This window comes from Habropoda laboriosa, unplaced genomic scaffold (genome assembly GCF_001263275.1).
Source record: "Habropoda laboriosa isolate 0110345459 unplaced genomic scaffold, ASM126327v1 scaffold22, whole genome shotgun sequence".
NCBI classification, from domain to species: domain Eukaryota; kingdom Metazoa; phylum Arthropoda; class Insecta; order Hymenoptera; family Apidae; genus Habropoda; species Habropoda laboriosa.
Genome location: NW_017100261.1, coordinates 6,203,632 through 6,219,331, shown reverse-complemented (window position 1 = coordinate 6,219,331; position 15,700 = coordinate 6,203,632). Strand labels below are relative to the sequence as shown.

Genomic DNA, 15,700 nt, shown 5'->3' with positions numbered 1-15,700 from the left:
ATAGTAAAAGAGAGATTATTCTTAAAAGCTCTTTAACTCCGATATTAAATTTATGCAATTTTTAAAAAGTAAATTTTCTAAATTCGTATTTCACGCCTACTTAGGTCAGCTGTATTTTCCAAGTTATAATTGCAAACTTGTAAATTGCGAAAAATTATTTTTAACAGCTCCGCGCAAATTTCACGTGGAAAGTTGTTCGTCCTGACGTGCAAATGTAAAAAAATCTAACAAATTTCACGGTATATTTGTAAACCATGAGTAGCAATATATACGAGACACGTGGTGTAACATTGCAACAACGAGTGTATGCGTAATTTTAGGGTGTATTACAATGTTGCTGCGATGTGAGCAATAAAGTAATTTTCCTGGCCGGCTGATTTATGTAGCTTTTTGCCTTGCGAGAGAAACGTGCGATCGCCCGATTAAACGGAGAACATATTACCGTACGAATATTCGTTCAAAAATAAAAAAAAAAAACAAACTGTTGACGGAATAACTCGGATTTTCTTCTCGTGAAATTAAGCTGTTTATTCGTCATTATGTATAACCGTTTCGAAAAAGATATTACAAAATGTCGTGCATTGAACCATTGCGGTGAAACGATTTTGGGTTTCTTACTAATTAAAGTGGAACCACGAAAATTTGGAAAATCTTTCGCGCGTTTCAACGAACACTGAAATTAAGAACACAGAATCGTTCTTTATAAATTTGTATAAAATGTAAATTGATGTTGATAACTGCAGAATACATTAATTTCGTCCTTCGCACTCTTCTGTCTTAATTTAACAAAACAAATTTTAAAAAACGATACGGCCGAAAGAGAAGATGTTGAATGTCCATCGAGAGGGTTAAAACTCGATTAAAAAAAAGAAGAAAAATTAGAAAAACCGTTTTAAACAAATTTTTTGTTTCAGTAACTGTGCAAGCAGACAGTACCGGCGTGATACCACGAAAATTCACAAGGTTTCTAATATCAGCTGAACCCGAAAGCGAAGAGGACGGGGTGGAAAGTGGCGTTTTCGATCTTCAAGATGAATCGTTAACGAGGTATTCTGAAATTTGCCCGAACGCTGTTGTGGAGACCTCGAAGGTGCCCAAAGAGGAAATTTCTGTGGCCTGGACCAGCCCTTCCGAAGGTAGCGGTTGCATATTTATCAGGTGAAGGGATATTTTAATAACAAGCATGAAAATTGAACGTACTCGTGAAATATAACGGAAAGCGATCAATTTCGCAAGCGATGTTGTCGCAAGAAGAAAGAATTAATCTTGGTGTGAATTGCGATGTTATCGCCTTCAAAGTACCGCTCTCCGAAAGCCACAACCTTCTGCCAGCGATTCTTCCACTTCCGGAAGCGCTCCTTAACCTCTTAGTCTTTCCAGAAAATCCCAATATTTGTGACGGAGAATATACGAAAAACGTAATCTGCCAACAAAGAATGCAGTTCAATTGCTATCGATTTAACCCTTTGCAATCGAGCGTCGACTGAGAAGCGACATTAAATAATCGTCACTTGGTGAATGATTAACGAAGACAGAGAACAGATCTATGGGCCTCCATAAATTGTGAAATAGAGAATACACGTACGTTGAATATTTAAATAAAACAGTATACTTTATTTCTTCGTCAGTTTGAAAATATTTCAAACGAAGATCGCAAACTTTTCTACAGCAAAATCACCTCCGAGTGCAAAGGGTTAACATACGTAAAAAATTAGATCACCTTTGTGTAACTTTAAAAAAAACGAAAAGCTGAGTCTACATCAGTGAGCATAGACATCTAGAATTAACACGATCACGAAGACGTGAATCCGGTCTAACATGTGTCCTTCGACTTGTTTTTCTCATAGGTCGACGATATTGGAAACGCCGGATACATGGTACATGGATGATCCGAACTTAGTACTGAAGATATGTCAAGACTCGAGAGCTGAGGCGGACGATCAGGGACCGGTGCTGCAAGAATGCTGTGCCTGCGATGAGGCGAAGTACGAAGTTACTTTCGAGGGACTTTGGTCTAGAAATACTCACCCCAAGGCACGTAAGAGCTCGTCAAATAAAATCGACAAACAGAAATGCATAGAGTCCCCTCTATCGATCCCCGATGTTTAAGCGTTTCTTCGACGAGAGACGTCTTTGAACGGCGTCGTTGAAAACGAAAAAAAAGGCAACTAGATTTTCTCTGAAACTTTCTTCCTTCTTCCTCTCTCTTTTTTTCTTCTTCTTCTTCTTCTTTTGTCGAAGTTAGAATATACGAGGTTCGTACATTTCGTCATTTCAATTTTTAGCTGGTTTTTTTCTCTCGAGGCAATTAGACCTTTCCCTCAAGTCTGTCGAATTTCGTTGAAAAGCGAAGTGTAATTGAAAGCAACGAAAGGAAAAGAAATAATGAATACACTTGGAAATGTGTGATTCGTTGAGCTGGACGTGAAAGCTGTGGATTTCATTTTTCATTGTTCTAAGATTTTCACTTTTGCCGAAGCAATCGAAGTCACGGAGTGTTTCATTCTTTCGTTCTTTACGCGGGTACATTTCACCGGATGCGAAGTGTATCGTGTTTTATGGAAATGAAATCTCGGTTTCTTTTGTTTTCGATAAAAATTCTTCCCGGAAGATGATATTAAAAGAATTCATATTCGTTAAAACATTTGCACGAAGAAAATAAAAATTTTAAAATCTATAAAAGAAGGATAAAACTTCCGGTCGACTACCATTACGAAACGTTTCAAAATATGTGCAATTTCCGTTTAATTGACAAATAACAATAATTATACTCTTCAAACAGTGTAACAGGAACGTAAACATTTTAAACATTCCATTTCAGTGTAAACAAATTTCAGAGAGAAATTTTAGAGAAATATAAATTTTAAACACGATACTATACTTATCTGAAAATAAAAATGAAAAAAGGCACGATCTTGCATCGTCAATTTTACGGACATTATCGAAACAATTGGAAACTCGAGGAGGATTATCTCAGTTCCAGTTGAAATTCTTATTTCTGAATAAAGAGACTAACAATGCTATTTTCTTACAATAATATCATACCTCGTGGAGGAAAACCGAGCTACTTGACGATGTGAAAATGGGTTGGAACGAAAAGTTCGACGAAACTTTTTTAAAGTTATCCCAGTGTGTGTATTTCGATTGTGTAACAGTATTATAGAGAAACGTTACCAGAGGAGAGAATCGCGCGAATGCATGTACATTCGTTTTAACGATTTCCGATATTTGGTGAAATTTAGATAAGTAGTTTCGATTACGTGTAAGATTCGTGTGTTTAGCATTTAAATGTAGAATCTCAAATCTTTTCCTTCGAAGTTCCAACATTCGTGTTTCACAAGTGTTTCTCCTAACAAACTACTACTTTCTTACGTTCTTACAGGATTTCCCTAGCAAAGGATGGTTGATTCGATTTTCAGACGTGATCGGAGCTTCGCATACGGTAGATTACAGATTTTGGAAATACAATGGTATTGCGAGCACAGGTTTGCGACAAGTGGCTGAACTTGGATCGACCAGGAAATTGGAATCAGAATTAAAAGATCAAGTAAATAATCTTATTAGAATACAAATTTGTTTCTTCAATTCTGACAATTGTAAATTGCAAATCTGTATCATTTTCCGTCTAATATTTATCAGCTTAGCTTCGTTAAATTAATTTATTAAATTAACGTAAATCTTAGATCGAACGAATTGCTTTCACATTGGTATTAATAGTAAATTTATTTTTTCAATTTTATTCTGTATCATTTTATTCTGAACTGAACGATTTGTAAAGGAGAGTTGGTAATATCGAACGAGGAAAGATATTAGAATTAACTTTCAGTCAAATATTTAATTTATTAAATTACATATTGGTATTAATAGTAAACGATAAACATTGACGTAAAAATGTTTCATTTTCTCTAGAGCGAGCATATCAGGACCATAATCAAAGCCAGAGGAATAAGTTATCCTAACGTTACTGGGAAAACTTTCGCAGTTTTCCGTGTTGACCGTAAACACCATCTCATGTCGTTGGTTTCTATGATTGGTAAGAGTGCATCTACATAGAAGAAGTATATTTCTTTCAAACTGAATTTAATTAATTAATTTAAAGCGACACTTGTGCCTAGCCTCGTCTCCTCATTTTTTCTCTCTTAAAATCGAAAAGTAGCAGTTTTCAGATTGAACTCTATGGAATAATTCAGCGAAGTTTCATTAAAATCCTCGTCTAATTGGATTTATAACGTGTCTAGTTTATTCTTGCAAACGATGAAATCTAGCTAGTAAAATTTAGGGATAAGATTGAAATTCGCAAATCTGTAATAAAATTAAAAAACAAAAAAACGTCGAAGCGGAACGTCTCTTCATTACGTGAAAATTCGATGATATTATTAAACGGGAAAGTTCCTAAAAGTTTTAAGAGCGCTACGTGCTTTAATCTAAAGTTCGCGAAATTATAATCGCTCGATGAAATTTCTTTCAACCGATTCAACTCAAGTGTACGATGTAAAAAGAAAAATCATTTTACAGATCCTTCGCCGGACTGGATTGTCGGAGTTTCAGGTTTGGAACTGTGCCTGGGTAATTGCTCGTGGATCGAACACAAAGAACTGAATTTGTACCCTTACGATGCGGGCACCGATGACGGAATCACGTATTTGGTAAGCAGAATTTGTTTTTTATTTTCTAAATTTACTGTACTCGAAATTTTCCCGCTTTTTTTTTACTAATTTCTTTACCGATCGTGAACGTCAATTTCCACTCGGATACTGTTGAACCTTTTTTCTCGTGCGATGACCTAATTCGTTGTAAAGAATGATACAATGATAACAATAGTAATATGATTGTAAGAATAAGAATATTCTAGAAAAAGAAAGAAATTTTAAAGGCATGAAGTACAATAAAACTCGCAAAATTGAAGAAAAGAATAATTTATAATTATAAGAATAATTGTAAATAACATTCGGTATTATCATCCCCGGTAAACAGAAAACAAGTACATTGCGTATAAAATGTCGAACACAATGTATTACTTTTTTTATTCGGTAAATTATTTGCAATCTGTTCAGAACGAACGAAGTTCCATGAAACTTCCTCTTTCCTTCTAATTAACTGAATAATTATTTAATCGCGCAAGTTTAGTTATCATTGCTACATTTTTCTACCTTCTCACTTGGTTGGCGTAGTTCGGTAATTTGTTGGCCAGTACGTACAATGTATACGCGTCAAATAATTGTAAATTTTCATCCGAATCGTACTAAATAAATGACTTCGTCGTTGAAAATGTTCACGGTACTTCACTTTCGAAATGAACGAGAATCGATGAAAAATTGCAAATGGCAGGTGAAAAGAAATGGGTTCGAAGGTGCCGGAAAAGGGAGTTTTCCGTTTGGGCGGGTGAAAGATAAAGAAGAAGAAGAAAAAAAGGAACAGTTCAACCATTGTATTTCTCGTCGCGGGGCAGAAAAGATTCGTTTGGGTGGGCGAAATGAACGTCAGCTGTCGGCCGCAGAAAATCGCATAATAAATTCGACAGCAGGCCTCGCAGTCTAACAATTGACAATGGGGCTACGGATCGTCTGAAAATCGCTGACGGCGTCGAAGTAAACGTGCCCTCGACGCTTTTCCGGCCGACCGGGAATTTCCCCCGTCGCGTCGCTTCGTGACGCCACCACTTTTACGGTTCTCGGGAAACGCGTCGCTTTTGCGCTCCTGTAACACGCGAACATGAATCTAAATGTCTACAACTACCGTGAAGTGATGTGTAATAAAGAAGAAGCGGAAGGTAAATAATGGAACAACTGAGAGAAATGATGTGCCAGCAATGGAAAAATAATCGAATACTAATTAATAAGTTCATTTGAATTCTAACGAATTTTATCGCGTTTCCTTTCTTTTTCTTAGGTTTTCTGTTTTATACACCCTATTGTAAGTGTAGTATTGAAGTGTGAAATTCAATTGAAATCCTAAAAGACAGATTCTTCCTAAACGATTGATCCTAATTTAATTTATATCTCCTTTTCAATCAATTGCTTCCAGTGGAATCTTAATTTATTCACCTTGAGGCTTTCCCCTCCGATCGAATTGAATTTATTACACTAATTTTGCATATTACTTTTTTATAAAATTTTTATATTTTGTACAATGCAAAATACACTTTATACGAATCTCGATAAATTTCGTTCGTTTATACAAGTGAATGAAATTTTGTTGCGTTCGCAGTCACCAGATTCTCCAAGCGATCCACAAGAACCGATTCGTCGGATAACTTCGACCTATCCAAATGATTCAAGATCTCCATTCTACGACCCATCCGGTTTGGACATGAAACCCCTCGCCAGGCTTTACTTGAACCGTCAAAGACTTTACGAGAAAGCTTGCGAGGGTGCGCCAGGAGATGCAGTTGACACAGGTGCAACGCCACCAACTAGCAGTAATCGCAAAAACAGCAAGTATTGCTTCTGTATTAGTTCTTTTTATTTTCTGATCACGACTATAGAGACTATGTACCGCCTGAAGATAAATTCTGCAACAGTTTCTTTCTATAAAAAAAATGATATAACATTACTTCAAATTAATGTTAACCCTTTCGCTACGGTAGGTTTTGATCTTTTGTTTTGGGTGTTTTAAAATTTTAAAATTTATTATTTTTCAAATTAAGATGGAAGTGCGAAAATGGGGAAAATTATGGATTAAATTGAGGTGAAAGTGTGCCAAATAATCGCCAACAGCGCAGTGCAAAAAAATATTCGAAACGCCTATAGGCGCCAAGGGCACGGTGCGAGAAAATATTCGAAACGCCTATAGGCGCCAACAGCGGTGGAAGGATTAATATGACTTTATGAATTTTCGTGCTGATTTGGAGAACACGTTTGGTATTTAAATTAACCCATTTGGAATCATCGACGAGAACATGACAGTTCTCAGTTGAAATGAACTCAGGCAAAATATCAATTTCACGTTGATAAATTTATTTGAATGTACTTGGTCCCAAATGGGTTGAAACTATATTTATTTAAAGAATGTACTTATATTTGAGAGAAATAAAAGCTTGAAAAAGTGTGACTACATCTATGGTCTCTGTGTCGTGGTCTGTTTGCTTAATTACTGTTAGAAATGTTCAAGCTGACGATTTCTGAGAAAATGGAGGTAATGAAGATTTGATAAAGTCTCGTTTTAGTATGCCTGTTTATTTATTGAAAATCAATATGAGCGAATCGTAAGTAATTCCTGTGAATACTTGAAAGAGATCGATTTAATGAAATTTCATATCACGATAATAATTCAAAAGTTCCTCCCCTGTCGATTTATCATCGTCAAACGGAACTTCTATTAATAATTTTAATTATTAATAAATTAATTAAATCTGTCGATTATTATTCTTCCCAAGTTCTACAATAGACATCCTAATTATATTTACTTAATTACACTTCTAAACAATGTAAATTAAAATTACTTACGATTTTCATTACTGATTTGTAAACGTAAATATTATTGTGTAATATATAGATGCAGTAGAAATTTTTTTTTATTTACCTTTTCTTTGCATTTTTATTATATTTTGCACTGTGTGTCTCGGAATTACTACAATAATCAATTGTTAATAAATTATTAATTTCACTAAGACTTTCAACACGACAAAAGTTTCAAATTGCATATTCTTTTTCCCGTTGTACGATTCAATGCTGCTTTGAAATTGCAGTAGAAAAATATTCGTTCATTTGCTTTGTAAAAATAAAAATTCTTCTCTTATAATAATAAATATTCCTCCTAATCATCTGCAGAACTGAATTCGTTTTATACCAATTGTAGATTTTTCGATAATACCAGAAAGGGATTATATAAATTTACAATTCGGACAAATACTTTTTAATAAACTATTCCACTACGTAATTACTGAAATATACTATCAAAGAAAATGGTGATCACTTAATTAGAAATTGAATAGAGAGAGAAAGACAGATATATATCATTCGCAATAACAAACATGAAAATACAAATCTACACAAAACAATTTGTTAAAAATGTTTAATTTTCCGTTTAATACTGCTTGAAGTTTTATTCAAATTTTAAACAATACCAATTAACACGAATACGACGAAATTAATTATCCGACGTATTTTCAACATCGACATTATTTTTTCACGTAAATTCACCCCTTTTCAAATTTCCTTTCACCGTCAATTCAGAGCCACCCCGTATATTTACTACAACAACACGCATTCGAATATGAAAAAAAAAAGCTAAATTACCTAGAAATGTGTTCAGAGTGATTTTTGAATAGAAATTGCCTAAAAATATGTTAACAAAATTTCTAAAACAGTGTTCGGGGTAGTCTTACCGTGAGATCCTTATTTAGAAGCTTTCGTGCAACGAGAACGCAAACACATCGCTTTCTAGAGTTGACGTTGACGAGCAATATAATTTCTAACGTACGCAGAAGCCTGCAGAGTGAAACCATGGGGTCCTTGGAACCCTTGTTCCGTGACGTGCGGTCGTGGCACCCAGCTAAGACAAAGACATTATCGGGACGAAGCTGCTGCGACGCTGCACAAGTGCAACGTCACGCTGTCTGACAGGCAAACGTGTTATGGAAAAAGTCTTCACTGGTAATTGCTATGATTTAATAAAAATAACCAGGTGACAAGTGGTGGAAACACCACAGAACAAGTAGCAGTGAACGTTGGGTTCGTTTGTGTGTATAAAAGAGGAGAAAAATGAGATTTGAACTCAAATACTGTTTTTTCTTATTTCTTTGTAAGAGTATAGTTAGACGTGTACATTATCGAAACGGAACTTTTATTTATTCTTCTTTTTTTTTTACTTGTGCAATAAGCTCCCTAGAAATTTAATTGTATGAACAGTTTCAAATTTTCACTTGTTACCTTGATTTCCTATTTTTCTTCGTCGATTCAGGTTACAAGAACAAATTTAGATAAATGACCGAAAATTGAAAAATAATTTTTATTCAAGGAGAAGATTTAAACCTACGAAAGCAGAGAACTCGTTTTTTCCCCTTTCTTTCCGTAAACTTTGTCGCAAAAGAATATCTCTATAGCATCAACAATTTAGTCAATAATTGGAAAAATAGGAAATCAGTAAGTAGTACAAATCAACCAGTAGTCAGACCTGTCAGAAGTATAACATGTACGTGTTATTACACGTACCTACATTACATGCAGAGTTTCAAAAGGGTTCGACAGATAACTACCGCTACAGATAATGACTATCGTTATAGTAACGTCAATATCAGCGTGTCATTCGAACCTTGACGAAGCGAGCTACAATGCTTGCGGAACGTACGAATACATATTTTATCCATAAGAACACTGCTTACACCCGGAAGCCTCATAATATGTACATCAACCCCTTAACGTTCACATTTTTCTCAACTTGATGCGCCAAAAAATCATCAATTTTGTTTATTTTTTAATCGTTTCCTAGTCGTATAGCAATGAATTTCCCATTATTTACAATGCTGTGTAATTGATATTTTTGCCGTAACAGAAAAGATACCGCAATATGAAAATTGAAAGAAAATACATAATTTTACAAAATTATCCACTTATGGACGGATTAGTTGTGCACGTGTGTGACACGGGCACGAGCGTTAACGGGCACGAGCGTTAACGGGTTAATCTTTGATCCTCGCTGTAGCTCTTCTACCACGTATAATACATTTTCCTTTTTACAGCAGCAAAGAATCACGGTACGCTAGTCTAGCAGACTCGGAGATGTGCGCCCTGACCGAATGGGGTGACTGGAGCTCGTGTACAACGACCTGCGGTCTAGGGCACATGACCAGATCTCGGAACTTCCGAGAGAAGAAACACCGTAAACAGTGCAAACTCATACCCGACGGGCCGGAACTTCAGCAGACGGTCAAATGCGAGAACGTTCCGTATGGAGAGAAGGAGGAGGAGGAGGAGGAGGAGGAGGAGGAGGAGGAGGAGGTGAATGATAGCAATCAGGACAATGGTGACGGAGAGGATTATGAAGGGGAGGAACCGGCGGTGGAGGTAACCGAGGAATGGCTGCAGGTACAGAACCACTGATAGTTTGCAAGAACTTACTAATTGCCGCGTAACACGCCGGCTAACTAGCGCAAAACGTCGCGAGACGCGTGCACTTCAGCAACGATAAATGTTTGCCCATGAGGTTGTTGGCTTATCGAGCGGGTGAGAAATAGAATGAAATCTCATTTTTAACAATTTATCTTAACTCTTAGAAATTAGCTGCAAATATTGTTTGCTTATTTAAATATCTTATCTCGTAAAACCGTATTCATTGTGAATACAAGAGGCAATATATTGTTTCTGATTTGAATGAATTCTTAAAGAAGCAAAGAGAAACAGTAAAAATATATCATGATGTGGGGAGTAAAACAATGTATAAATTTTTTTAAACTTCACTTTTGAGCTAGTGTATTAGTTATTTATCGAAAAATCGTTTACAATAAGAGCAAATAAATTAGATATTAATTATTCGACCAATTATAAAATATCAACCGAATGTTTCTCGTTGATACTCCTCTGGTAAAAAGTGCTCTATAAATAATACCACCGTAACAAGAAATCTTCTCTTTACAACTACGATACTATTCGCTAGAATAGTGTTACCCTCTGTTGGTAACAAAATTAACAATAATCCAACAGTTTCCTAGAATTTAATTTTATATAAGAAAAGAAAAAAAAAAAGAACAAATGTTAAATTGTTCTACTCCCTCGCATGATCATCAATAATATCGAATAACGAAAATACTCATTTGTTGTCGTTCACAAAAATTATTAACCAATTGTCGAAACTCAATCATCATAATAATAATAAAAGAATCATTTCTATTTTTAATAATAACTTATATGATGTTCAAATCATCACTAACGAATGTCGAATTGTTCAGAATAATCGTTCCATGCGCGAGTAACTATAAACCATACCTGCACCATTTCTCGCAGATCCATCCATGGTACTGGCATCCTCACGTAAGTCGGGCGATTTACTCGCGAGAAAAGTGAAATCGACCATCCAGTAATACGAGGTACGAGTGAGTCAGAAGCAACAAGTAAAATTCTCCCTTGTACTGTAAACAAAATATCGTTCTTTGAATATTTTCAACGATAAGTATTATTTTATATTTCTTTTTCTTTTCCTGCCGTTTTCCCCAATGTTTTTATTTCTCAATTTGCTGTGATTTGCGTCATTATTGTTAGCACTGTTACTTTCGATTTATACATTTGCTTTTTATTAGTATTTAGCTTTTTTCTTAATATAAAGAAACGAAAATTACTGTAGAACATTAGAGTAATCTTTCGGTGATAAATTTTAATTTTCCTTCTGCTCACTCAGCACGACAAATCAATTAAAAATAAATTGCGATCGCTTTATATTGATCACTTCACAATTTCACATAATAACTTCATTTCTTAAATATATTCTGTCACACATGTAACATGTAATTTTATTGCAATAAATGCGATCGACTAACATCCATCGTACATATGTGACATCATTTAATTTGTACATGTCTTTTTCTAGAGTATACGTGTAGTTACTGGCTATTCTTTTTTCTTCGCCATAACAAATACAGCGATATTTAAAAAAAAAGAATAACAGAATACGATTGAAAATATTAATAACAATTAATTTTGAAATAATTCATATCATAGCCCTTTGCATATTACATTTCTTATTAGATGTAATACAATTTTATATTATATTATAAACGTTTCCATATAAATGCACGTATAAAATTACTGATTTTAAAAAGCGAGTTTAATTAATTATTAATATAAAAATCTTCAAAATTTCAAAGATTTGGAAGAAAAGCTTGTCGTGAATATACACAGTGACACTAAAAATATATCAAATTAAGTAAATCATATGCAAAGGGTTAAGTACTTAGAAATTATAGGTTAGGTTAGGTATTATAAAATAAAAAATCTAACATGTTTTATCCTGTTTATTCGTTGATTAGAAGTGTCCTGAGAATCATTACACCCAGTGGTCCCTATGGTCTCCCTGCAGCTCCAGTTGCGGACCTGGTGTTCAATTAAGATCAAGACTCGTAATAAAGAACTGGAGCAGCATAGGTGACACTGCTTGCGTAGCCAATATTCCAACGTGTGATTTCACGAGAGAGGAGGCAGAAAGTAAGTCGAGAAAATTACCAATGAATAATGTTTCATTATAAAGCAAGCATATTAATTTCAAATTTTTACACAACTTTTTAACTATCTATGAATTGTAATACTAATTTCATAATAATTGCAACAAAACTATTGAACAACATTCTTACTTCGTTGTATTTTTATTGTCAGAAAATGAAATTGCAGAGAGGAATTCAAGCATTTAATATGTACATATACAGAAGAAATTTAATAACAAATTACCTCAAATTTTGTATAAATTAAGGCACTCCGCCTCAATGAATGCAACCTATTCTTTTCTTGTAGTAAATATTGAAATTATAATTTTTCTTATTCAAAGTGTTGAGTGTTTGTTATATTCGCCACTAGAGCGGCGCTTCTAGCGTACTGCGCACGCGCGATAGTTATTTATAGTGAGATAGAAAGAACATAGTGTCGAACCTTTCGTTTGAAATAGCGTCCCCCTTTAATTATATTCAACAACCACACAAAGTGTTTCTAAAAATTAATCATAGAAATAGCCTTGTATGTATACATATATACTTTTTTTTATTTATTTCTTCAAAAATATTACTTAAAAATAGTTGAGATGCAAACAGCACAAAGAATCATAAATTTATATAACCACTGTCACAGGAGGACCAATATTCTGAACAAACGAACTTATTACGTCCCTTCAAAAATAACAAGGCGTTTCTTATTAACAAAGAAAATGAATGTAAAATCTCTTAATTCCCATTGTAACTGTGTCTACCAATTCGTCGTCGGATTTGAACCACTTCATCAAGGTTTCGATTGTTTCCTTAAAATTATATCAGCCCTCTTATATACTTGGCAACAGCAGCTCATAATCTCAGAATATAAACTTGAGGTACTAACACCTACAGCTACTGCAATTAAGCGGCACGGTACACCGCAGTTAATTTCTATCACGACTTTATGAAACTGGAGATGGTGTTTAACCTCGTAATTACAAGGTTGTTCTATAAGTATCGATCGTTTTTATCACATTGTACTTTCGTACAAATGGAAATTCCAACAACATTAAAAAGAATTTTGTAAAAAATCATTTCAACCAATTTCTATTTTTCCATGCTACATAAAAATAATCAAATTTGATTTTATTATTATCTTACAGAAATCAAATCTAAACGAAAAAACTTGTTTTTCGAATATGTTCAAAGATGGAAAATGTACATTATCATTTTTCAAGAACAATTTAAACTTGCACTGCTATTGTACATTTTATCATGATTCCTCGTATGAATTTGATTTATTTATTAGATTTAAGCATTTTATTATATTAATGTTTTTTTCCATAATTAGGCGCCCGTATATTTTTCTTAAAACGTTTCGAGTGACAGCTTGGTACAAAATAAATGATTTACATAAAAATTGTTACCGAAGTCATATTAATGTCTTAATAGTGATATAGCTGATCAAAGATAATCATCAATAAGGTGAAGATAGTTTTGATCACCTTATTTTTCCTGTTCACAAATACGGATTTATTATACGTCTGTTTAATTTCGTACAACTGAATTCTACGCAGATAGATATTCTGTGCAACAATGAATATTATTGATAATCAAAATTTACAATGATATTTACTTCCGTATTTCAAGGAATAGAGAAAAGAAAATTAACAAGATAATGAATTGATTACAGAGATCTGCAGTGAACCGATGACGAAAGGAGATTGCAAAGGTAACATTTTACGCGCGTATTTCGACAAACAAGCAGGTCGTTGTCGTTTATTTAGTTATTCTGGCTGCAATGGGAACCGAAATAATTTTCAAACTGAACAAGATTGCATAAATGTTTGCGGTGACTTTCAGAGTAAGTTCTACATTATAATTTCAATATTTTTCACCGTTTTAATTTGGATAAAAAATGATTATTTTCTTTTATTATCCAATGCTAATAAATTAGAAATTATCCATGAAAAGACTTTCTACAAATTTATAAAGATCTTTAACTGTACAAACATGTAACTGTAAATAACAATGAAGTAAAAAATTTGATACTGCTAAACAGAAATGGTAAATGCATAACTATCATAAAATATTTACTAAATTTACTTTTCAAACAGTAATTTAGTCTTACAAGGACAGATTTAATTAGACTGCAGCTTTAATTGTATTACACGATTTCACAAATTAATGTCAAGCAACATTGTGCAAATATGTAATTAATATTAGAGATGTCGCAATTTTGAAGAAATCTAAGATATTTGCAAAATGTGTGATAAGATTCACGCAACTTTTCAGAAGTTCTAATAAGTCCTATAAGAATAACACAATAACACAATCTTCCGAAAATTCTCTATTTATCAAAATTCAATAATGTCTAATTCTTGAGAAGTTCCACTATTTCAATGCATTCGTTCAAAATCTCTTAGCCTCAAAATCGTAAACTATCGTTTGAGCATCAAGACTTGTGCTTTTAACTTCGCCCTTATTCTGTGCACGCTTGCTTGTAAAACAAACAGGAGAGTTAAGGACAAACTTGTCGACTATGATGAAAAACTATAAGGTGTCTCTCAGCAGCGTTCTCAGCTATCACATACCTGCACAGGAGCAACGCAGCACGAAGACAAAACGAGCTCACCATGGTGACGCTAGTTAGCAATTTGCACTATTTCATTCTGCAAAATAAATATCGAGTCTCTTTAATTATAGTGAATACTGTCGAAAAAATAGAAAAGTATAATTATATTGTGTAATTCAATTGATCCTTGGTATTTCTTATTTAATTTTTTATTGCATTTACTGCTCGCTATGTAGGAAAAGAAGTAATTCTAGATAAAACGTATCTACTAATATATGTTTTTTAGTGATTTGTTCATTTTAACATAATAAATTTGAAAATAGTAATTATAAACCAAAATTTGAAGGAATTAAAAAGATTTAGAACAAAAAGTAGCGATAAGTATTTCATTTTTATGTTACGAATTCTCAAATAATTTAATTGAACCTGAATTAATTTAAACCTGAATGATCAAATTACTTAAAACTTTTTAAAATAATTTTTTGTAAAATAATATATAATGTGTAACACGTTCTTGCAGAAAGTTTAGAATTCAAAGGCATACAACCAGACAGTCAAGTGATGGAATCACCTGATAGTGTTAAAGACATCGACTGTCAAGTATCTGAATGGAATAACTGGTCGAAATGTACTGGATGTCACGATATCACAGTCAGTACAAGAGAGATTATGGTAAATAATTTTTTTTAGTCAAAAGAAAGCAGGGAAAATAAATATTCAATATTTTTCTTTTTTTCGTGGCATTGCATTACTTTTATACCTTGTATCTTATGATTGAGTTTACCACAATAAATGCAACTTAATTTCGTTTAAATGATTTAGGTACAACCTAGAGGAAATGGTAAAAGCTGCCCTAAAAAATTGCATCGCAGAAGAAAATGTCATAAATTTCCACCATGCTGTAAGTATTATTAAGATGAAGCTATTCCACGGAATTTATTTAGAAATTTACTAAATAAAAATAAAATTCAAAGCCTTACAACGCGGTGGACGAGGGCGAATTTTACGAATGGAAAAAG

At 33.7% G+C, this 15,700-nt stretch overlaps 1 protein-coding gene across 1 annotated transcript in view; it reads left to right on the top strand.

The window, feature by feature from the left end:
* Positions 1–15,696, top strand: part of LOC108572636 (spondin-1) — a gene marked incomplete at its 3' end in the record, with an annotated part of 41,130 nt that extends 25,434 nt beyond the window's left edge. The window contains exons 3-15 of the mRNA XM_017934894.1: positions 915–1,158; positions 1,848–2,034; positions 3,383–3,547; positions 3,910–4,033; positions 4,516–4,646; positions 6,208–6,433; positions 8,426–8,594; positions 9,680–10,025; positions 11,960–12,134; positions 13,800–13,970; positions 15,202–15,353; positions 15,504–15,582; positions 15,656–15,696. Of these exons, the coding sequence (XP_017790383.1) occupies positions 915–1,158; positions 1,848–2,034; positions 3,383–3,547; positions 3,910–4,033; positions 4,516–4,646; positions 6,208–6,433; positions 8,426–8,594; positions 9,680–10,025; positions 11,960–12,134; positions 13,800–13,970; positions 15,202–15,353; positions 15,504–15,582; positions 15,656–15,696 (2,210 nt within the window). The remainder of the gene's footprint in view (positions 1–914; positions 1,159–1,847; positions 2,035–3,382; positions 3,548–3,909; positions 4,034–4,515; positions 4,647–6,207; positions 6,434–8,425; positions 8,595–9,679; positions 10,026–11,959; positions 12,135–13,799; positions 13,971–15,201; positions 15,354–15,503; positions 15,583–15,655) is intronic.
* Positions 15,697–15,700: the final 4 nt, after the last annotated feature.